At 42.0% G+C, this 24,684-nt stretch overlaps 1 protein-coding gene and 2 non-coding genes across 4 annotated transcripts in view; 2 read left to right on the top strand and 1 right to left on the bottom strand.

The window, feature by feature from the left end:
* LOC101163297 (E3 ubiquitin-protein ligase DTX4) overlaps positions 1-22,795 on the bottom strand; it is a 40,287-nt gene extending 17,492 nt beyond the window's left edge. Inside the window, exons 1-4 of one of the 2 annotated variants that reach the window (XM_011488166.4) lie at positions 22,284-22,795; positions 21,169-21,395; positions 3,711-3,925; positions 1,627-2,528 (exon numbers count right to left, since the gene is read on the bottom strand). In XM_011488166.4, the coding sequence (XP_011486468.1) occupies positions 1,627-2,528; positions 3,711-3,925; positions 21,169-21,379 (1,328 nt within the window). In that variant the 5' untranslated portion in view covers positions 21,380-21,395; positions 22,284-22,795. Of the gene's footprint in view, positions 1-1,626; positions 2,529-3,710; positions 3,926-21,168; positions 21,396-21,645 lie in introns of both variants that reach the window. The other variant, XM_011488109.4, reaches the window with a different exon arrangement.
* Positions 22,796-23,080: 285 nt separating this feature from the next.
* On the top strand, positions 23,081-23,153 carry trnat-ugu (transfer RNA threonine (anticodon UGU)). Its single transcript has one exon. It is a non-coding gene; the product is annotated as a tRNA-Thr (tRNA).
* A 1,237-nt stretch (positions 23,154-24,390) lies between these two features.
* On the top strand, positions 24,391-24,463 carry trnak-uuu (transfer RNA lysine (anticodon UUU)). Its single transcript has one exon. It is a non-coding gene; the product is annotated as a tRNA-Lys (tRNA).
* The last annotated feature ends 221 nt before the right edge of the window (positions 24,464-24,684 follow it).

Raw genomic sequence — 24,684 nt, 5'->3', positions numbered from 1 at the left:
TAGGATGCTATCTTTAATTTAGAATAATATTTTCCCTTTTATTTCTTAAAAGACAATTTTATTAAATGTGATTCCAAAATTTGTTCCAAAACAGAAATTCACTAAGGACTTTGAGGCATGTTCTTCCAGGGTTATACATATTGGTAGGCTTGTTGAAAATCTGTACTGTACCACAAAGCAGCTTTGTTTTTAAGCCACTCACTAAGACGAAGTAAGACACAATTCTGCCTTATTACTCTATCGCGGACCTTCTTAAAAATCTTTTTGATCAACTTTATCTGCAGACAAGATGCTCAGGCATTGCATTAAAGTCATAGTCAAACTATCACCAATAAATCAGCAAACATAAGTCAAATCAGATAAACATGAAGTTTGGCTTTTTAAGATACTAAGATTGTGGGATTTTGGTTAAAAACTTCATAAACAATTAAAACACCAATGGGAACGTTCTTTTTCCCCCCCATTTTAAATAGTCACCTAATGCAACTCTTCAATCGTTCACGCAAATGACATCATTCCAACGGGTTCTGATGGGGAGTAAAGCGGCTTTGGGCCAACAAGCTTCAAAATCCACTGGAATTACAGTATGTTCCCTGCGTAAATGGTATAGTAGCCACTACGTACATTTTTTCCACATATTGCACGGATAATTGGTCATAGGTGGAAAAAGTGAGAAAAGTTGTGGTCTTTCACATGAAATTTTCACAGATGTCTCACAAATGAACCACGTTAAAACCATGGAAGAAGTACGAATAAACCGTGCAAAGAACGCGTAAATCAACGTAAAAGCCAAATCTGGCCAAAAGTTCATGCGCCAATTACATAATTTTAACAGTATGTGCGCTATATACGCAGAAAGAAGTTATACATCAGTGGTACATGGTTGCGGAAAGGTCTTGGAAAGCCATAATTTGCGTGTATGTATATATATATCACAAATCAAGCACAATTGTGTACGATTTACGTAATAATTGTGTATAAAACTACGTAAAGTCCACATAAACTGCATAATTATCAACCAACCAAAAGTTTTGAACAGCTAAAAACTGAATTCAAGAAAAGACCCGTCAGCTGAAACCTTCGACAGACATTGCGCACATCGGCAAAAGAGGAACTGCAAGAAACTTGTTGTTAAACTTGCTAATTGCTAATTACAGCATTAAATTAAGCTTTAGGTGCAGCTCAAACAATGTCTTCCATTGCAAACCACCCACAGCCCCAAAAGCCCAGTTGAGGCTTGAGAAACATCAACAAACCCAGCATAACCGACTGTTTGTCAGTGTAACACTTTGAATTGTGAGTGACCTCAATATTTCCAGCTGCAATTTCTCCAACGTTCTGCTATTAGGACCCAAAATAAACTTGAAATTAAACCAGCCGGAAACCAGCCTGTAACTGATGTTAATCTGAAGTTTCACACGTCTGAAATGATGAAATGAACCTCTGAGTGTGATATTATTCATTGCAACTGTCCCACAGGGCGACAGGAGGGGGCTGTTCAGTTGTCACACTTTGCAGGAAAGCACGCATGATTGACCTTGCATGTTTCGGCACGTCTGAACAAACTCACTGAGCATTTGTAACGGCGTGGAAAGAAACAGCAGGAACAGTGTTTGCTCCACTCACCCGGATGCTATGAGCGCCCTGGACTGAGCCATGGCGATTCTCTGCAGTGCTGGCCTGCTCAGCCCCGCCAGGCTGGATCTTTGTGGCAGCGGAGCGTGGCACACTGTTGCCGCTGACGACATGGTGCGCTGTGGCTTCATCACCACTGGCGAAGGAGATGGCACAGGCGAGGGAGGCGTGGTCACGCCGCTGGCAGGGGTGATCAAAGTGGCTGTTGGCACCGACTCGTTGGTTGCAGAAGACGAGGAGAGCTTGGGCGGAATGGACGGGGGGTTCTGACTGGGGTTGGAGGAGGGAGGCTGAGGGGGTGGCAGTGATGGCGGGGGAGGCCTGCTGGAAGACACGGAGATGCCCATTGAGGAGGCGCTGGCAGTGAGGGCAGCCAGCGACTGGGCGAAAAGTTGGGCGTTCTGCCGGGGCGAGGCTGTGTTTTTGGTGATGGCGAGGCCATGCGGCAGCGTCTGGTAGTAGTTGGAGTTAAAGTTGGAGTTCTGCTGCTGCCCCCGACCCAGGGTGGCCGACTTAGATGGGCTGAGGGGTCTTATGGCCACTGGTGCAAAGTTCTTGGCCCGCTGTATTGTCAGCGAGCGTCTGCCCAAAGTCTGTATTGCCGCTGCTCCTCCTGCCCCCCCAGTGTTGGCCTTCACACTCAGTACCAGCATGCACTGCTGGCAGGAGCAGGGCTGGGTCAGGCCAGCCGCCGTTAAGCCCCCATTGGAGGTGATGGAACTTCCAGCTGACATGCTGGCTCCTGACACCCCAACACCTAGTAAAGCTCCCGTTAGACCCCCTCCCACTCCAGCACCAACTCCTTTAGGCAGGGGGAGCGGACCAGACACCAACGGGTAGGGCACGTCTGCTCGCCTCTGAATACGACGATATCGCTGACTTTGTCTGTTCACCTGAAAAGAATATCATACAACCCAAAAAATAAGAGTTTGGCTGATTTCAAACCTTCATCTGAACACAAATAAGATTGTTTCTTATACACTTTACAAGTTTAAACTTGATTTAAAATGTAAGATTTAGAATAAAACCACCTCTTCTGAGATAAACTCCAATAAAGTGCTGACAGAAGGAAATGGTACATTTGGAAATAATAAAAGTAGGTATCAAATACGGCCAACTTAAAGGAGCGATTTTTCATCCCATTTCTCAAGGTTTTGGGCCACTTTTCTTTTTTTACAAAGTATGTTTCCATTTGTTTTGTTGATACGTTTTTTAGTTATGTTTACTTTTATATTATTTTTAATCCGGCACATCACTGAAGCTGGATGTACAGCTGGGAGATTTATTGATTTTTTTGAATTATATTGAACCTGAAGTTTATGAGGGCGCTTAAAGATTTAACACTGATTTTACTATTTCAGTTTGGTATGGCACGTGAGATACCATAGTAGTTGTTATTGCTTTCCTGATAGCATGACAGGAGGGGTCTGATTACTGGTCCCTCCATATCCACTTAAAAACAGCTTTTATAATGCATACTTGTGCAGAACAGAGTGGCTTTTGGTGATTACTCCTGCTGGCTGCCAGTCGTGCTTGCGAGTCATGGCTTGTCTGCATCAAGAAGGCCTAGGATTTATTTGTATTCTTTTGTTGCAACATTTGGTTGTCACATTGAATCTAGGGGGCCGTGGGTTTTGGAGTAGATCTGCGCTTTCTTTTGAGTGCATCCTAAATTGTCTTACAGGCACAATCTTCAAGCAGCTCCTTTGGCGATAGAGCAGGTGGATCCATTTGTCCTCATGTTTGGAAGCTATTTTTTTCCTGATCTGAATGAATCTCATATTCCCTGTTTATAGGTTTACGGCTCTTGTCCTGTTTTGTGTTCATAGCATAACCAAACTGTTCTGGTGGTGCCATAAAATACAACCAGAGAGATCACAGCAAACTAACAATCTGGATTTAAGGGGTCAAAAAGTCTCAGATTTTTTTTTTAAAGGAAAATTGAAAATTGAATTTAGTCTAAAATAAATCTGAGGTTCAATTTTTTCTCCATTTTCTCCATTGTCAGCTTTTCAGTTAGAATTTTTGTCTTTTGAAACTCTGTATCACAAAGCACACCTGGATAGCAAACTCACCTGTGTCATGTTCTGGTAATCGATGAGGTAGCAGAAACCAAGCGGTGTCAGGTCAAGGCAGTTCTGCTGCCGGTTGTGGCCGTTCTCAATGGCAATGGCCACTTCCATGTCGTATGGAGTCCAGCTTCCTGCATCGTTTTCCCACTCCCACTGCCAGCCCTGACCTGGTGCCGAGGCGGGATCATAAAAACTCCTCCGCACTGGACGTATCGTACCTGAAAGAAAAAAGGTATGACAGATGAATAAATAACAACTCACTCACCACAGTTATGTCATTTTGACAAAGCACAACCAAAAATGAGGTTAACATGGAGGGTCCACATTACACCATATTCAAGTTGTCCTGCATCCATCTGCCTTAAAAGAAATTGCTCGTCTTTCTGCATATTCTGACGTATCAAGAAGGCTCTTCTTTTTGCCAACATGGCCGTGAGACGCTGCACCTCCTTCAGCCTTCTCCAAAAGACTTTAGAGACATCCCTCATGTTCATGTCCAGGTTGTGTTCTCCAGACGTTAAGCAGCCCATTTACAACAGTAGCTGCTGCAGAGACCTATGCATACCTGCATTTACAACCAAAACCAATAATCTCGTATCTCTGCAAGGGAAGCCGAAACCAACCGAACGGGAAACTTCCAAGTGTATCTGGTGTCTTTTGCTACATGTTAAAACAGATGCAACGAAAACAAGGCGTGTCATTAGAAGAATTTCAAACAAAGTAGGACTGATAGGTGAATAAAGTAGCAGAAGCCCCCAAAAACATGACTTAAATGCAAGAAAAATGTCAAGATCTGACCATATAAATTGGAATCTTTCCTATACTGCTAAAAGAAAGTCAGCTTTTGAAGAATATATTTGCCAAAAGTGAAAAAAGCCTCACAGTTGCTTTGATGCAGATGTTCTGTAGTTTGATCCCCAGAGAAGAAGCTTACCACCATAAACCACACAGAGCCACATGTGTGCTCTCTCAGATCTTCTCATTTCTGCTCATAATTAAAGGAAATAAGTGTAGCTTCACTGAGCCCCACAAGGAGTTGCTTCTGGTGCAAATATGCAGACCAGAGAAGCAGCTGTGGGACAGGAGCTGGGTTAGGGACGCTGAACATCACGTTTCTGTTTATCACACAAAATTCACATTATAGAACATTACATGGTGCAATACAGTCTGTCTCTCAGCAGTGTGAAAGCAGTATAATTGCTTATGGTTTGTGTCATTTCATGCCAAAACCAAGAGAGGCTGGTTTTGAGGCCTTCTACTCCAGTAGAAAATAAAATAAAAGGAGGGACCTGATGGCTCTAATGCTGTTGAAATAAAAGATTTAATTAAAAAAAATGTACAAACACCAGTCAATTGAATGCACAAAAGAGCAATAGGAGGTGATGAGAGAACATAAATAAATGTATTTGTGAGCTTGATTTTAGGGCAGAAACCTTCTGTTCCAGACAAAGGAATGTGTTTCAAGAGTTCCATAGGGAGAATCTACTGCTGTAGCCTTCAGGAAGATAAATATCAACGCTCATGTGACAGAGTTCCGTTTTGCCGAGAAAGAAACTTGTGGCTGTAAATCTTTTTGTGTGGAGGCCTTTATTTTTGCAGTTTCTGCAGAGCTATTCCTCTTTTGACCTGGCAAAAGAGGAAAAGGAAACGCCACCTCAACCCAGATGCTGAGTTTTCCCACTGAGTTGCTGATGCTGAAGATTTCATGGGAAGCCAGGGAACGGCCCCCCTACCATGCAAGACGGCTGACCCCAACATGTGTTTGCCTGCTGGTTAATGTGCACGAATGTGTGTGTTAGTGTGTGTGTGTGTGTGCATAAGGAGGGGCCAGAGAACAATGAGGACCAGATGGCTGGTCGTCTTCTCCACCTGCTTCAGGACATGCAGCTGAGTTTAGAGGCAGCATCATTCCTTCACATGCTACCGTGTGACTTTCTTGTGATTTTTATAAACTTTTATAAACTACTCAATGACTTGAGGACCCGCTCAGATAAAACAATGTTTTTGGTGTTTTTTTCACATGTTCTTGTGGCATTTTTCTGATGATGGAGGACATAAATTGTACTTCGTTTTCAAACGGAGCAAATGAATACAGTGAATAATAATAATAATACATTTTATTTATAATGCACTTTTCATTAAATTAAACCTCAAAATGCTACAATAAATGAATAAAACTCAATTAAAAAGAAAGAATGTGCACATTTTAATACAAAACTAACTGAAAACTATAAAAGTAGCACTTAAAAAGCAAAAAATAAAACTATCAGCATCATGGGATTTTTTAAATAGAAATGTGTTAAAAGGGGCTTAAAAAGAGTCCAGGCTCTGTGATGTTCTGAGATTGATAGAAAAGGGAGTTCCAGAGCCGTGGTGCAGCAGAACAGCATGCTCTGTCTCCCATCGTGCGGAGCCTGGTGGAGGGGACCTGAAGAAGGAAGCTGCCTGATGAACGAAGGGTACGAGTATGTTTGTGGGGAATCAGGAGTTCCTGGAGGTATAGTGGTGCCTGACCGGTCATGCATTTGTAGGTAATGATGAGAAGTTTGTATTCAATCCGGGATGAAACAGGAAGCCAGTGCAGCGATTTCAGGATGGGTGTGAGGTGTTCATATTTCCTGACTCCTTTAAGGATTCTGGCTGCGCTGTTTTGGATGTACTGAAGTTTTTTTTTAAATATTTTTGTTGGGAATGCCAGAAAAAAGGGAGTTGCAGTAGTCCAGCCTTGAGGAGATAAAGGCATGGAGGACAAGTGTTTCTGCGTCGGGAAGTGATAGAAGGGGCCGGAGTTTGGAGATGTTTCGTAGGTGGTGGAATGAGGTCTTGTATAGATCCTTTATGTGGTTGTTAAAGTTTAACTGTGGGTCAAACCGTACTCCTAGGTTGGTGACTGAGGAGGAAACAGTGACGATCTGACTATCGAAAGTGAACTGGAATATTGAGGAGGAATGAATCTGCTGGGGGGTGCCAACAAGGAGTGCCTCGGTTTTGCTGCTGTTTAGACGTGTCATCAGTAAACATGGCTTTTCCTTCCATTGTTATGCTGATGACACACAGACCTACATAAAAACTGCTCCAAACTCCACTGCAGCTCCATCCCATCTCACTGCATGCCTTGAGGAGATCAAGGTATGGATGAGCAGCAATTTCCTACAGCTGTTTGACAAGACCTTATTTGTTATAAAAAAAAAAACACGCAGAAAATACACTGGGCGGGCCACAAGCTCTCTGCTCTGTTCCATTCTGATGCATTCACTTGCAGAAAAACTCATGTAGATCTTTTTTTTCTTTGCCGAGCTGGCATCTGGCTCCGACCTACAGCTGGATGGCTCCAATTTTGGCTCGCCATTTTTGTTACATCGGTAATGTTAGCTTGGGTTTGTGAGGAGCTGTAAGCCAGCGGGAGAGAATGTAAACAGAGAGCTCTCACCAATGGGGAGGTGTTGCTCTATGCCAACAGTCCTACCTACAATTCAGACGGATATTTCTAATGAACCACTACCGCTCTGCAGAAACTATGTCCTAGTTTCTATTTTGGCCAAAAAAGATATAAATCATAATTTATAGATCCCTGGAAGCACTTTTATAATAGCTTTAAAAGATGACCAGAGATGATCTTTCAGATTTACAAAAAAAAAAGCACATTCAAAAAATGAACCCGTATTTACTATTAAAAACAGAGGAAGGAACAAGGCATTTTAAATGTTCTGAAAATGGAAAGGTACAAGGACTGAAAAGAATTAGCCACCAGGTAAACAAAAGTTCAGAAAACCTGAAGAGACCAAGACTAAAGACTACTTTGAAGGATTAGCAGAAAACCTTAATCGTGGCCCCAGAAACTTGTGCAGAGTTATAATAAAATTAAACCACTTAGAAAACATGCTGTAAGTTCAATTTTCAGATGCTATATTAAAACCGATGTTTGTTTTTTTCAATGCAGTAACAACAACAAACAGCTCAGAAGATACTAATGTCCAATCAGAGTACCGTAAATTCCGGACTACAAAGCGCACCCGATTACTAGCCGCACCCACCCATTTTCACGTGTTTAACTACTTTTATACATACACAAGCCGCGTCGGAGTACAAGCCGCATGTATTAGGCGACACTGTCATCCTGCAAATCTCGTCCTGACTCCCAGAGTAAATGTGATTCATTAGCACACAGTGGGTGGAGTCAGCTTTGCCTCAGGCTCATGTATTTGAGCATATCTACATCTGCCAAACAGCATGGAACTCTATTCTGTTCACAAGTTCCTCAGTTAAGGTTTTTTTTATTCATGTTTTTATTTATTTATTTTTTGTAACTTATTGACAATCTAGGTATCATACATAAAATTACAAACAGTAACCATATAATCAACATTACATCCCTCAGTTATGATGAGGAAATTTACATCCGCGATTCCCCATTTCCCATGAGTCTTAGGGGCTAAAGGCGGGGCCAATGCCGGGCTCGCCATTCTGTTGTACGTGTTTAAGAATGAGCAAGTATCAGCAGTGCATGGAGGGGTGAACGGGTAAAGCTCTCCTTCCGCTTGTGTCGCGGCAGCGTTATGAGAGTAACAGGGCTGGTTAAAAAACACACTAGTAAAATAAAGCAGCGGCGCCTGAAAAGCGCGCGCCTCAGCGCGATACGCGCCTCAGCGCGATACGCGCGCCTCCTCGCGGCGCGTGGGTCAGAAGTTTCCTTCCACAACAAACACTGTTGTTCCGCGGACGCCTCGAGTAAGCCATGGCTGCAGCCTGCAGAATGGCTCGACGCCTCTGCGCTCCCGCGCGCTCCATGTATCCCGTTCCTATCTACTCCGACAGCTCTGGCCAGGGCGGCTTCAAGGAGGAGCGCTTCGTCCCCATTGCGCCGGTGAACGGAGCAAATCGTGTCTGTGCAGAGCAATCGGACTTAATACTGTACGTTTTGTGTATGAGGGGCGGATGCGTTGTTACGTGTGGGAGCCTTCAGACTGCCATCGGCCCCGCAGCTCACACGACACGCAGTCTCCAGCTCACACGGAGGCTGTGAGCGTTTCAATGCAAAACTCCGCTCAGTCCTTAGAAACCGTTAAAACGACCACGTCAATTTGTGTTTCCAGTCGTGTCCCGACAAAATAAAGGCTGATGTTATTCTCACATATTTACGTGCAGCCAGCCGAGTCACTATGACTCAGAGGTAAATTCACTCCATGCGCTGTTCTCTCCGTCACGCAGCTGACCGGCTTTTCCAAACCCGTTGGTGATGGTGGATTTTTTCACGCTGCTTTTAACGATTGCTTTTAACTTGAAAGCTTCATCATATTGTAGTGGCGATCACGTGCACGTTGGGTCTAATGGCACCAAGGGATTCTGGGATGCGGCCGGGCATGCGTGTTTCGTTTTGTTGAACCATGACTGAAGTGTCTAAGACCTGAAGTCAACTCCATGCTGTTTGGCTGCTTAGAGGTGTGTTAAAAAACAAATGACTTGCGCTTGGTGGTAGATAGAGAATTCAAACCATTCACTGTGTCTGAAAATATGCACATCGGGGCCGCTAAGGAAAACCATAAATTAGCCGCGTCACTGAATAAGCCGCACGGCTGTAAGCGCTGAAAAAAGTAGCGGCTTATAGTCCGGTAATTACGGTACTTGTAAAAAGTTTGGAGCCTTCCCTGGGGAAGAAATTGCAAGAAAAAAAGTCATACATCCAAAACTAGAAGTTCTCAAAAACAGCAATCACATCATAGCACATTAAGCTGCATTCATGTTTAAAGGGCCTATACCATACAATTTCAATTTTTGTAAGCTTTTAGTTGTATTATACTGTTCATTCATCACAAAAAGAAATGCCGAAGCACTATTTTGATCCGTTCATATATTTCTGAGTATTCCCCCTAAAAACCTGCGCTCTGAGCACCAGCCCTTCCCAACCCACCAAAACAAGTGGATTCTTGCATTGCGACATACATATTTAAGTGAGAACAGCCCCTTCCAGCTCCGCCCCAAGGATAACACCCACCCAATTTCTCCATGGAGCTAGCAGTGATTGGCAAAAAACGTTTTGTTTTTTTACACAATTTGCACATCCATCTTTGCAAATTTTGGATGCTGTTTATTTACGTGGGCGAGACGCAGACACGCTGCAGAGGCCGAATCTAGGTTGACGCCATGAAATGGGCGCCACCCACACGGAGCAAAAGTAGAGCTGGGCGATATGGACAGAAAAGAAAATCCCCAATTTTTTTATTCCAAATACGATTTCCAATTTTAATCAATTTTCTTCTCTCTGCATTTACTTTCTTTAACAAAAATGACAAATGGCAGATTATATTTAACAAAACCCATTTTATTTGCACAAACTAGGAATCAAGAGAATTTGCTGTGATCATTTACTTTGAGCAGCAGTGTTTAAGTGATTCTCAAAAAATTCTTAGTTTAACAATGAAGGATGTTGCCTGAGTCATTGACTTTTAATGATGAGATCATGCTGAAAAACTGTGCAGCCTCGGTAAGAAAGCTTACTTTGGAACAACACTGCAGCTGCTGCCGTCTGTCTTCATTTTCCGTTTTTTTTTCCGATTCCTCTGCGTGCCTCCCTCTGGATTGCTCTAAACTTCATCACATGACGCTGTCAGGCATCATGAGTGCCTGTGGCGCTGACGTCTGTTCAGAATTGCAGTTATGAGCTGATTCATTGCAGGAAGTCCACTCTGTTGTCAGCGTATTGTTGTAGTAAATTAACGGCTCGGCATTTGGGGTTTAGAATCCAGTAAAACTTAAAGAGCCGTTGAGGAGCAGCTTCGATCTCGAGCCCCTCATCCTCTCTGTAACCCAACCCGCAGAGTTTCAAAACAACTGCTCTTGGAGTAACCCCCCACTTTCTCCCAGTTTACTTTAAGAGAACTCTATTCAGAGTAAGGTTTTGGTCTGAAGCCGGTTGTATTAGGAGTTTTTTTATTCAACTAAAACTCTGGCCGACTGTGACCAACATCACTTAGTTTGGTCCATCCATAAAGGCCCACTCTGAGGAAAATCGTGTTTTTGGTGTTCATAAACACACTCTTATGGCATTTTTCAAATGACGGATGAAATATAAATTAGGAAAATTTAGCTCAAAATTGCATTTCTGAGTATTTCGTTATTCAAATTGTTGTGAATCAGAAGCAGAGAAAAAAAAAAGTCACTTGAATAAGAATGTATTTGTGATGTTGAAAACAGGCTGGTCCTAGAAAATGCCTTTCTTTAAATTTTGGCTAAAAACAGCAAAGCCAAGACCAAGACACGCTTAAAACATCTCAAAAGATGATCGAAGCAAGACCAATAAAAAAAAAAACAGCTTTTTGTTTTGGTTTGCCATCCACCAGTAAGTGGAAAAAAAAGCTTGAGATTTAATAATGAGTTTGAGCAATCACCAAAATAGTTAAATTTAAGGCCATTTACAACAGAATTTACTTTCCATTTCACTGCCAAATTGGTAAAATACTCAGCAAGGTTCAAATAAAGTCTTTCCACTAGTCTCAACCAAGGAAAGAACGACTGAAAATAATAGTTTTTAAAGGTAATACATACAGATTTTTCTACGATTGAGACAAAGGCCTTTTAGAGACTTTGCAAAAGCGCAAACGCCAACGTTTTTGTATAGGATGTCACTTAGATACCGTCAAAGCTTTGGATAAACAGAAGTGATCACACCAGAGCTGTTCCAAGCAAGAGTCTTCTACACCTGGACCGCTCCACCTCTGCAAGTCGTTCAACCGTGCTGGAGCACAAAACGGAGTGATTACACTGGCCAAATGAACCATAAAACCAAAGAAACGGCATGGATTTCTATGTGCTTCTTCATTTCTCGTGTTCAGCACTTTGTGTCAGCTGCTGTTGATTGAAAGTGAAATATGAATAAAGATGAGTTGAGTTGAGGTGCAGAGAATGTTGTTTTTAGATTTTTGTGATGTATTCAAAAGCCTAAAAGAAAGAATAGGCAAAACTAAAAACTGTTGTTTTTAAAAACAGTTTACTATCGAATATTTATTTTGAGATTTTTTTACGGTCTAAATCAGCCTTCTGGATTGAATTAATCCCTAATTGTAATACTTAGTATTTAGAAAGAATAAATTAGACATTACAAAAAAGTTGTAAAAAACAATCATAGCAGAAACATCTAAACACAGATTCCACTGGCATTAAAAGTAAAAACAAATATTTAGTTCCCTTATCAATAAAGGAATATGTTGAGGTAGAAAAAGATTTGTTATCATAACACAGTTTTACTTGCTTAGTTCAAGGTACTATTTCTTTTCCATCTTGTTCTGATCATTGTCGTGTATTGTGTTGTGTTTACTGCGTCTTAGCGTCTTTCTCTGATTTAGTGAGACAGATCTCATTAAACATCACTTGGACCAAACCAACAATAGACCTCTTGATGCAATGCATATTTCTGCTAATAATATTTTTAAACAATAGCACAACATTTAAATTAATTAGCAAAGTGTTTGTTAAGAAACAGACAAAACATTTGTTATGTAAATAATGGATGAACCTCGAGTAAATGTAATCTTTTATTTTATATTGAAGTTATTCTCTCTTTTTGCCATAGCAACAGGTACAAAGAGAAAAACAAAGTTATCTGATCAAAAAACAAAACCAGATTGTGTTCTGTCCCAAAGGATCCCCCAGCCCATAATGTGATGCTGCTTTCAGAGGTCTAATCATTGCATCCTGTAGAATAAAATGAAGTTTTAATCCCAGTTTCCTGATGTTTTCCCTCTCTGTACCTGTTCTGTCCTCCTTCATATTTTGGAAAAATACCCCCCCCCACCATGCCTTCTACCTTCTGCTGAACTCTCCTCACCCATCTCCCCTTTGACTTTCCATGCTGCTTCCTCCCTTTAATACCCTCTCTGTCTCCCCCCCCCCCCCCCCCCCCCCCATTTTTGTGCGACTTTCAAAGAGTCGGGTCCCTTGAGCCTTGGGGTCAGAGTCGATTTTCAGCTTCAGAGAGTGTGAGAGAACAGACAAAATAAAGGAGTCAAAGAAGAAGACGAAAAGAGAGAGGGATCAGAGGAAGAGAAACATAAAACACACACGGGAAAGAGTGAGACCAAATCGGCAAAAGTTACTTTACGCATGTAACGGTACTACAGCCAGTGATTCTTAAGGTAGCATGTTTTACGGAAGCCTGAGATGACTTTGTCCAAACACTATAGGTTCTAGTTTGAATGAGTTTGGATTCCTGACAAAAACCTCATACATTATGTTAAAAAGGATTTAGTTTAAATGTTTCTCTGGCTTCCTTATTTATTTTTTATAATGATTTGTTCCATATGTAATCAGTGGAGAGAAGTGGGTTGTTCCATCGTCACATGAAGTTGAAAGGGTGAAACAATTGAGAATGAAATAAACAAAAAAAGTGACCAGATAGAAAATATTAATCATTTATTCATATGCATTTCTTCTGTCATAAATGTTTAGTTTAATTTGAAAGTGGTGTTAAATGATCGTTGCCTCCCTGAAAACTATTCTTGCTCCATTAGATTTTGTTTTAGACTAAAATGACCAATTCTGTCTGTTTTTGTGATATTGACCTCCTGTTCTTGTTTTAAGGGCTCAGGTCATACAAATCATTGAAATGATCTTCTTTTTATTTATTTAAAAAAAAAACATGAAATAGCCTCTGTGGCACAAATCTATAATACATTTTCTGAGATAACAATACATTATTTACACGCAACTACGTACTGTACTTAATTTAAATGGACGAAACCAGAATGTGGTGTTTGGTGCAGACACACCTTTCCTTTCTGGCTTTACCTGCGGTTGTAGAAGCCGCATTAATACAGTAAACTAGACTGTTGTTTACGAAAATGTTCGCCGACACTCCCTACTCGTTTTGTTGTCATCACAATCCACCCTGGTCTCCGGGGAGTCCCCCCACCTTCAGCCACCCTCTACCGTGACCCCCATGCCCCAGGCTTTGTGGGGGTCTGGGAATGTGGCTGCCTTAGTGAGGCCAGCTGGTTACAGAGGAGAGGAGAAAGATGCCCCACAACCTCTGAATAGGAGCCCTTAAAAGGGAACCCATGACAAGTTTGTCTTTAAAAGCTTCAATTTCATCTTTTAAGCTAGCAGTCCTGATCAAACCCAAAGTCCGGTCTATCTGAGACATGTTCTGACCATCTTCTTCTTTCTCTTTCGGCTTTTCCCATCAGGGGTCGCCACAGCGAAACAACCATAAGTGGGTCAAACCCAATGCCCAGTCTAAATGAAGCATATTCCGATAATAACTGGACCCAAGCCCGATCTAATTGACGTCTTCCAACCATAACTGGATCAACCCCGAAACCTGGTCTAACTGAGACCGTTCTGACAGATAAAAACCTAAAATATGAATCAATGTTAATTTCATTATTTTTTTCCCCCCATTCATTTTCTATTCCGTTTATTCCCTTTCGGGGTGAAGGGGCTGCCGGAGCCTATCCCGGCCACTTGTGGGCGAAGGCAGGGGACACCCTGGACAGGTCGCCAGTCTGTCGCAGGGTAAAATGTCCACAATCACACACCCATGCACTCTCACACTCACACCTATGGACAATTTAGAGTAACCAATTAACCTTTGAAGCATGTTTTTGGATGGTGGGAGGAAGCCGGAGATCCCAGAGAGAACCCACGCATACACGGGGACAACATGCAAACTCCACACAGAAAGGTCCCCCATTGATGTTGTGTTTTTCACTTGAACCGGGAGCCTTCTTGCCGTGAGGCAAGAGCGCTACCCACTGCGCCACCGTGCAGCCATGTTTATTTCAATCACTTATAATAATAAGTGGAATCCAATCCTATTCAGTACATTCAAAAAATGTTATGTTTTAAAATAGTGTGTTGAAAACGTCTGTTCTGTGCATGTTCATTTCAATAGATGTGAGATCTGATTTCTTTTCTGCCTTTTATTTATTATTTTATTTCCTTACCTTAAATTAATTATTAATTACTAGTAGGTGCATTAAAGGCCTATGTTTGTGTGTGTGTGTGTGTGTGTGGGTGTGTGCCTGTTTGTTGTCTTGTAAATTTTAAGTTCTTTTTGTCTTGTTTTGATATATGTAAAACTCAGCTGTATCTGTCGGTTATTTATTTATTTGCTTGTTTTGTTGTATTTTGAGGACCCCCTTGAAAACGAGATGACACATCTCAAGGGGCTTATCCTCTAAACAAATAAATTGAAATTGAAATTGAGATAAAAGTCACTCCGTACGTTTTTGTCCATGTTATAAATGTTCTGTGTTAGAGTGGCACTGACTGAAGGTGATAATGAGCTTCAGGGGTTATGCAGGATTATTTACATGATATATATTATAGATATAAAGCTGTCTGTGGTATTTAGAGAAAGAGTTAAGCTCAGAAAGTTTTGTCCTCTTGTGAGAATAAGTTCATAAAAACACACATTTTGAAAAGTGATTAAAACTGCAGAGCCAGAGGGCATAAGTGGAACTCTTCAGTTTGATGTTTTGGTCAAAACCATCGGATCTATTATGAGTTCTGAGAGTCTCACGGCCTCGTCAGTGGACTCACATCTGTTCAGGAACGCCCAACAATGAGGAAGGATGGAAAGGATGGGAGAATACACTCTCCCAGATTATCGCACTCCATCAGCCATGACCACGCCCCCGACATGCCTGCAAACACAACACGCTCACACATCGCCCCTGCTCTCCCATGAAGAAGCAAAAAGGCCCCCGGGACTTTTGTCAAAATCACTCCTAAAAGAGAGTGGGGGGAGGAGAAGGGTGAGAGAGCTCAGGATGGTCTGTCTGTTCATTAGGGCGAGAAATATTCCCTTCTGCAGAGAGTCAAGGTCTCCCAGCTCCTCGTCTTTGTGCGGGGAGTGTGCAGCTGCTGTGTGCTGGCATGTGTGTGTCCGTGTGCGTTGCTGCGAGTGTGTAACGGCTCGAGAATGCAGCCAACGCAGAGCTGGGATGGTCATTTACAGCTGTTGGAGACCATCATTCTGCTGGATCTTCACCAAACAATGACTCACACTGGAGCAGGGCGATATGACCCGAAAAAACTAAATCCCTGGTCATTTTCAAACAAAATGTCACAATTTTTTCAATTTTCCTAAGTATAAAAAACAGAAATCTATGAGTCTTTTAGACCCTTAAATAAATGTCTTTTGTTTGTTCTGAATTATCTGGTTTTTCTCTGGTGCTGTGACCACAACTGTACTGTATCATAGAAGCTATTCCATCAGTGCTTTAAAAGACCCTTTCGGATTAAAATAGCTTTTTGGTGTTTTAAACATGTTCTTGTGGCATTTTTCTGATGTCGGAAGACATTTATAAAGATAATTAGGATTAAGTTGGCATTTCTGAACATTTATTTTTTTAAAGCGTGAATCAGGAGCAGGCAGAAAAAATGCTATGTAGAAAATAAAAATCACATTTGTTGTGTAGAAGCTACAGTTGGCGGGCCACAAGCTCTGTGCTCCACTCCATTCCGATACATCCATTTGTAGACGTAGATCCATGAACGTCGCTGGCTATAAAATTGTACAGCTGGATAGTTCTGATATTTTTGTTGCACCGCCAAGGTTAGGTTGGGGTTGTGAGGGGCTGTAAGATAGCGGGAGAGCCTGTAAACAGAGAGCTCTCAGTAACAGAAAAGGGGATGGAAGGGGCAGGGTTGCTTTATGCTAACGGTCACAAGTCAGTAAGTAATTTACTGCTGCTCTGCAGAAACTATGTCCTGAAAAACCATGCATTGTCAAAAAATGACAATCATAATTAAGAGACAACTGGGAACACTTTTCCAATGGATCAAAAAATGATTGGAACGGGTCTTTCAATAGGTAAAAAGTAAATACATTAAGATCACGGAAAAGCAAAAGTTAAGTGCCTTCTGGAAATCGGGGCCATAAAGACAATCCAAGAACCTTTTCCAACAACTCAGACGTACAACAAAATCTACTTTGTGAATTTATTCTGATGACCAAATATTTTCCTGAGACAAAAAAAAAACAAACCAAACAAACCTGAGTCTTGGAATGTAGACACGGCGTGATGTGCCTCCCAGCTAACAGAAAGAGTGAACATTGCTTACTGCTGTATTGAAAGATAGATAGTAGAAGTGTTTTTCTTTTTTTTCTTGGAAGGTTGAGCAAGCAAAATATCACCCTGTTGAGTGAACAGCACAACAGGAATGAATATGCGCTGCAACTCATCTAGACAATCAAAAAAATATATGTAATGTATATACAGTGCCTTGCAAAAGTATCCCCCCCCCCCCCCCCCCCTGGATGTTTGTTCCTTTTGTTGTTTTCTTTAGTCACTCACAATCAATTAAATTTGTTTTTCCTCACAAAAAGAAAGTTACTAGAAAAAAACCTTCAATGTCAATGTGAACACAGACTTCTACAAAGTAATGTCAATGAAAAAAAAAAGACAATTGCAGGGCTCCAGACTGCGACCAATTGGTCGCATTTTGCGACCAAAATTTGAGAGTGTGCGACTGAATTTTACATCCAGTCGCACATGTGCGACCAGTAAATTTGCCTCCCCCACCCTTCGTATTTTTTATACATCAAACGTGGAAGGGGCACGTCAATGATCAATGAAATAATCAATGAGACGCAAGCCACACGGACGCAGGCAGACACACACACTCGCGCACATACTGATGAAACGCGAGCACGTACAGTCTCGCGTGATGCCTGTGTGTGAGGCGGCCACTGCGTGTGAGAAGAATAGGGAAAGCCACTGTGAGTGGCTAAAATGCGTGGAGGGGGAGGGGCCTAGAGATAATCGAGCACGCGTAAACATCTGTGGGAAGGAAACTGAGACAAATATCACAACCTGATATGTGCGTCTAAACAAAGAGCAAGCAGACTATTGATTCGTTCTTCCGACCTGCGGCTAGTGTACCAGTGCCAGAGTGTACAGCAGGGGTCTCAAACTCGCGGCCCGCGGGCTATTTGCGGCCCCCAAGATGATATTTTGCGGTCCCCGCCTTAATATGAAGGTTTAATGTTACTGCAGCCCGCCAGTTTGTATGAATGACACTTTTTCATCGTCGTGCACGGAGCTGACCAACCAATCACAGTGGGGTATATGACTCTTGGGGGCGTGACAATGACAGGGTTTGAAAGCAGGAAACCTGACAGCCCCCTCCCTCCCCGGGCCACATTAAGAAGTTCCTTACTTTCCTTTTGAACGTATTTATTCGCTCGTAATTTTCTACATACATGCAGTCCGTGCTGAACTTTTCTCTGGGCCGCACAGACCCGGAGGAAGGTTTAGGTTTTGGTTACGGCGGCACATCAAACGGGTTACGGCAGCACACCGCTCCCGTCCCGCGGGAGTCGGGTCAGCTGAGGAGAATAAATGTCCCACACCTACATGCGTGACAGCTAACGGGGCTTGAACTTTAAACACGTGCGAGCAAAAACAACATTAGTTTTAGACACACTGAAAATACGTGGGGAAAATGCAACGATAGACGTGTTTGAGATGAACCAGCGCCTCGCCTGGATCGTTGGGGAGACCAGGCGGGGGGGCTGAGAGATGAAAGCGAATCTGCAGCAAGACTGAAGGACAACAGTTGGAGTTGTCCTTAACATTCAATTTAGTTTTAATATTATTCTCCCCCTTAGTATGATCTGTGTTATTATATATTTTATGATTATTTTAATGTTTTGTGATGTATGTAGCCTTTTTTAATGAATTGGTATTTTAAATTATTTTAATTAATCACTCCACTACAAAAACCATCAGGACACATGTCCCATAATGCATTGTTTTGTAGTCTCTAGTTTCCAGCTGTGTCCGGGTAGGTTTGCCCCTTGCTCCCACCCCTTTCTCGCGATATTTTTGTGATGATTGACAGTTGATGTTGGAGCAAAAACAAAAATATACGTCACACACCAGGTGATCTGTGCAGCGTTGAGTCCACCTGGGTGATCTCAAACACGCTTGTTGTGCATCTTGGCTGCACCTATTTGGTGTCACAAAGATAAATTTCCATCAGTTTTCTTTACTTATTTGTACTGTCATGACAGCGATGGTGCTGTCAGTTTACCTTCTTGTTGCATCTTCAAAAGTGCAGAATAAAATGTGACACTGCATTTGAAACAGCACATTGTAATTTCTGCATCTATTATTAAAGTATTTATTAGTAATACAGTGGAAATTAGTAGATTTGGTTAGAATGTTGATTTACGGTATGCGCCCCTAAATTTTCTGGTTGCGCCCCTAAATTTTTCAGTTAGGGGCCACTGTGCTCCTAGTGAAAAAAGTTAGTCTGGAGCCCTGAATTGTTTACATAATTATTCACTCCCTTTTTAAATTGAATGCTCTAATTCAATACAAATCCATCCAATTAAAGCCAATAGTCACAAAATTAGTGAAATGAAGATGAGTAGTATGGGTGTGTCCCGGGTGACCAAGTTATAAAACACCAGTCTATGAAGGGTCCAAGAGCTGGTGGAGTGGTATTCTTGGCTAGCATTTCACCATGAAGACAGAAACACACTTTAGACAGGGGATCGATACAAAAACACCTCCAAGGCATTGAACATCCACCGGAATTCAGTGAAATCAGTCATCCAGAGATGGAAGGAATATGGCACATGTGTGAATCTGCCTAGATCCGACCCCCTTCATAAACTGAGTGACCCTGAAAGTAGGAGACTTGTGAGAGAAGCCACCAAGACGCCTACGACTACTTTGAAGGAGTTACAAGCTTCAGCTGCTGAGACGGGAGAGACTGTGCATGGAGCAACTGCTGCCCAGGTTCTTCACCAGTCAAAGCTTTATGGGAGAGTGGCAATAAGAAAGCCACTGTTGAAGAAGATACATATTAAAGCTCGACTAGAGTTTGCCAAAAGACGTGTGAAAGACTCCATGATCAAGTGGAAGAAGATTCTCTGGTCTGACGAGACCAAATTGAGCTTTCATCAATCATACAAGACGATATGTTTGGTGGAAACCAAACACTGCACATCAACAAAACTACACCATATCCCACTGTGAAGCATGGTGGTGGCAGCATCATGTTAAGGGGATGTTTCTCGGCAGCAGGCCCTGGAAGACTTGTCAAGATAGAGGGATGAATGAATGCTGCAAAATACATGAAAATATAGGAGTAATATCTCTTTATTTACCAGCAAGACAATGATCCAAATCATACTGCAAAAGCTACACAGGAATGGTTCAAAAAGAACCAGGTTAATGTCCTGGAGTGGCCGAGTCAAAGCCCAGACCTAAATCTCATAGACAATTTGTGGCTGGACTTAAAAAAAAGCTGTTCGTGCCCGGTATCCACACAATCTGACAGAACTTGGGCAGAATTTCCAAAAATTATATTTCATTTCATATTTTTGTTTCATTGACATTCCTTTGTAGAATTCTGTTTTCACATTGAACTTGAAGGTTTTTTCTCTCGTAAATTTTCGTGTGAGGAAAGATAGATTTTATTGACCACGAGTGATTTATGAAAGCCACAAAAGGGACAAACATCCAAGGGGGTGAATACTTTTGCAATCCACTGTATGCAACAACAGAAAAACAGCTAAAAATTAAATTAAGTTCAATGTAGTTGAAAAATATTAATATTAATATGAATTCAAATATTTATTTTTATTCAGACCCAAGATCAGGAACTGGACGGAAATTAAAGTCCCTCTCCGATCATCTTCAGATCTATTGTAAAAACATTCCCAGCGGTCTTTTATTTACAATTATGCCGTTTTAGCCTAAATTAAAAAAAACAAAAACAATAAAATAATAATAAAAATAATAGGGTGAGCAATATCGGAGCTATCCAGCCGCACAGATGGCAGCTCAGACGAGAAAAACAAAGACGTACATAGATCTGCTAGAGGATGCATCGGAATGGAGCAGAGCGGGGAGCTTGATGGAGCTTGATGGAATAAAGAAATCTCAGAAATGCAGTTCTAATCTTAAGATTCTTTAGAAAAGTCCTCCCTCATCAGAAAAATACCCAAAGAACATGTTAAAAACACCACAAAGAAGATTTTTACTGGAGTGGGTCTTTAGGAAAATGTGTCTCCTTCACTTGTGATCTGCATCTCCAAACAGCAGGCTAAGAGTTCAGTAGACAAGACTGGATTCATGCACTCAAAAAAATAAATGATTAATAAAAACATTTGAACTAAACTAATCTTAGAGGAGATGTGAAGACTTCCGATGATTTGGAGTTAAGCAGAAGGTGAGAAAAACACTAAAAAAATGTGCAAAAATTCAGCAGAACCTCCAAAAAAGCGGAATGACTATAATAACCAACAAAAGCCCTAAACAAAGACCTTAATAGGTTTAAATATCAATTTAATTTACATGAGTGAATTTCCATAAGTGAGATCTGAAAACTGCTTTAAAGCATCTGGACTCAGATGTGGACCCTGACCAATAACTACTAGCCCCATCCCAATGATCAGATCAGCCCAAAACAAACTTAAGCAGCCCTGACAGGTGTGCAGGCTCACCTGTGTCCTGTCTGAACTGGTGCATAGACTGGAGGTCGATGATGTACGGCGAGAGCCGGTTGTCCACCTGGCCGAGGACCACGCTGCCTCCGCGGGGGTCGCTGCTCCGGATGGCCGCCTCTATCTGGTGGGAGACCGCGGGGCTGTAGGGCCGCCACCGGCCGTGTTCGTTCAGCCATTCCCACACCACCACGGCGGAGGCAAGGAGCATGTTGTTACTGCTGGCCCTGGAGGGGGAAAAGTAACAAAAATGAGGGAATTATGAGCAGGAGGCTGAACCGACCGAGCCGGGATGAGGTGGGGGACCGGCGCATCTGCTAGCTTACCCAGGCTGATTTAAGCTAGCGACACAGCGAGCTTTTCAAATTTATTTACGCTAATAATCTGCTTCTGTTTTTTTTTTTACAAATATTTTACCTAAAAAGATTCACAATGGCCGCATGTGTATCAATAGCTACCCCAAAGCCGTTTTCTTACATGGAGCCGCAGAGAGGCTAACGCCGGGAAGAAGCGACGCATTCCTCCGCGAAGGTCAGAGCTCCGTGCATCGCTGCCAGGCGAAGAAAATCGCGGTCCTCGCCTAACTCCCGTCGATAAACCTCCGTAATATGAGGTTTAAAAGAGTCCGGAAAGACTCCGACAACAAAGCGGCCTGCTGACTGGTTCTCTATCCAGACGACAGCCTCTCCTCACGGCCTTTTTTCGGAGGAAAAAAAAGAAGAAACAATTTCTTAGCCGTCAGATGCCGCCGTAGTTTAATTAGCAGTCCGAGCCCGAACGGAACCAGCCTCGGAAGGTGTTTTTGATGTCCGGTGTGGAGTTTGGGGCGAAGCAAACAGACATGTAGACAAAATAGAAGCTCCAAACAGCGCAAACTCAGTGAGAAGCGGCTCCTTCATCAACCCTGAACAGGCTCTACTGGTCCGGGCTTTGTTCCGCCGCGTCTGTTACGGGATCGGGACTGTGACTCTCCGTGATTTGTCGCGCAAATCTGCGTGTTTGAGGCAGCGTAGAGGTTCCCCGCATCGCCGCCGCAGCAGCAGGTCTGCACGCAGTTTTTATCCACATTCCCACTTCTGCATCTCTGGACTACAAGAAATAAGGAAATCACTCACCTGTTGATGTGATCTTCCTCCCCCTGGTCTCAAACTTCTGCAGCAAACTTGGACGAAGCTCTTCATGAAATAAACTCACCCCTTGGGGTCTACAACGGTTCCCATTTCTCTCTCCCCTAGAACTTCAATTTTTCTTCTATTGAAAATCGATTCAAAATAGTTATCTTAAATTGTTAGAAGAGGCAGAAATTGTGCGTCCATTTTTGAGCAGACGTTTTCCTACGGTTCCAACTTCATTTCATTGTGGGAAACGCTCAAGCGCGAGGACACACGGGGGACGAGCACAGCGCCCCCACCCACCTCCCCACAGCTCCAACAGCTCACCACGCCTTGAAATCCTGCTGGAGGTGGAGGTCAGGCAGCAACAACAATGACAGGAGCTCATCAAACAACACTGCCATCGTGTAAAAACGTCTACGACTCAAGCCAATGCAAAATAACTAGGTTTTCAATATCCGAGTGGTTTTACTATGCTACTAAAGTCAGAACGCATGGTTTCTGTTTACTGCGCTGAAATCTTTTCGTTGGATTTGCAGATGATAGCGTTCAGGGAGAAAGTGGTCAAATGTTGCCACCTAGTGGACATTCTGACACCTGTTTAGGCCATGCATCCATTTTAATTTAGAACTATTACGAACTAGACTACATGACGATATTTGTGTATGGAATATATGCCACCCCCGTCAAATTTAATCAAGCGACCAAACACATTACCTATTACAAAGACGAATGTAGCTCTCCCGGGTGATATGGTGATATGTTTTTATATCGACAGTGGTGTACTACAGGTACAGCCTGGCTCCATAGCTCAGGGGTTAGAGCACTGGTCTTGTAAACCAGGGGTCGCGAGTTCAAATCTCGCTGGGGCCTAGAACTTTTTTCAAGTTTTATGGGGCCTAGAACTTTTTTCAAGTTTTATTAACCATATTGTGCGTGCACATACATTTTTTTAAACCTGTTGATGACGTCCTTTGGAAACTATATTTGGACAGATAAAAATACTCCAATTGCATTCTTCTAAAGTAATCAATGACATTTGTAATCACGTTCTTAGCATTAAATATGATATCAAATACCAGTTATCATGCATCCATAGCCCATCCGAAAATTTTGTCTTTTACTTTATTTTATTTTTTTATTACGTTTAACATATGTCATGTCGTAATAGTGTATATAGGTGTAGATTCTTCTTGTTGTTACATGTTATTACTTTTGCATTGTTGCACATTTTTAAACACCCTTTCATTCTTTTTGAACATTGCTGTTGTTCTTCTGGTTTCTCTATTTTGCACTGAACTCCTGTAACAATTGAATTACCCCAACGTGGGATCAAGAATATCTATATCTCTATCTCTAAATATTGTAACTATGTTCTGCCTCTTGTATTCAGTCAGTAATATTGAATTCTATCCGGTAAATGTACTTTTATATTCCAAGCCTGAATTGAATATTGAATGGTCATTTGCAAAAATATTGAAATTGGATGATCAAATTGCAATTTGAATTCTCAGTTAAGAATTGCATATTACTTGAAATTATGAATCAAAGAAGAAGAAAAAACACCACCATCACCTCTTGCCAAACGATTTTCAAATTATTCATTCATTTATTCATCTTCAAAACCCGCTTTGCCCCATTGGGGTCACGGGGCTGCCTATCGGGCGAGACTATCCCGGCCACTCTTGTACTCGTGTGGGCGAAGGCAAGCACAGAGTTATATCGCGATATAACTCATTGGCAGAGACAACCTGGACAGGTTGCCAGTAGTCTGTCGCAGTAGACAAATTATACTTTGAGCAATTACAGATATGCCCCCATGTTTGTCACTTCCACTCTAATATATGTATTCCGTATTGGTAACGTACACTTATATAAAACGCTTTTCTACCTACAAGGCCCAAAGAGCTTTACAGTCACAGTCCCATTCACCCAGTCATCCAGTAATCTTGAAAAAAACAAAATATTTTTTTTAAAAGAGGTACTGAAAAAGTAGAAGAAGAAAAATGAAGCGTTTTTACGTCGTTTAATCGCGACAAAATTAGTTCAAGCTGCAGAAAGATGTGGTGGTTTAACTACAAGTTAAAATGTCTCGCTGTGACGCTTCAGAGCCCGGATAGCTCAGTCGGTAGAGCATCAGACTTTTAATCTGAGGGTCCAGGGTTCAAGTCCCTGTTCGGGCGGCATCTTTTTCTGTCATTCATAGAGACAGCGAAAAGAAGCAGATTTGTTTTAAGAAATTCGTCTTACTTTAACTCTTTCCCCCCTCAAATTTTTGTCCTTTATCTACTCTATAAAGGCGTGTCCACACTGTGTATGTCTCCATCCACCCTCATTTTCCCTCTCAACTGCAGCTCTGATCCTATTTTTTGGTCATTCTCGGTCAGTCCAAATAATATCAGTC

This window comes from Oryzias latipes, chromosome 1 (assembly GCF_053564925.1).
Source record: "Oryzias latipes strain Hd-rR chromosome 1, Olatipes_Hd-rR_3.1".
NCBI classification, from domain to species: Eukaryota; Metazoa; Chordata; class Actinopteri; order Beloniformes; family Adrianichthyidae; genus Oryzias; species Oryzias latipes.
The sequence above is the reverse complement of the archived record's forward strand: the minus strand, read 5'-3'. Positions and strand labels throughout refer to the sequence as shown.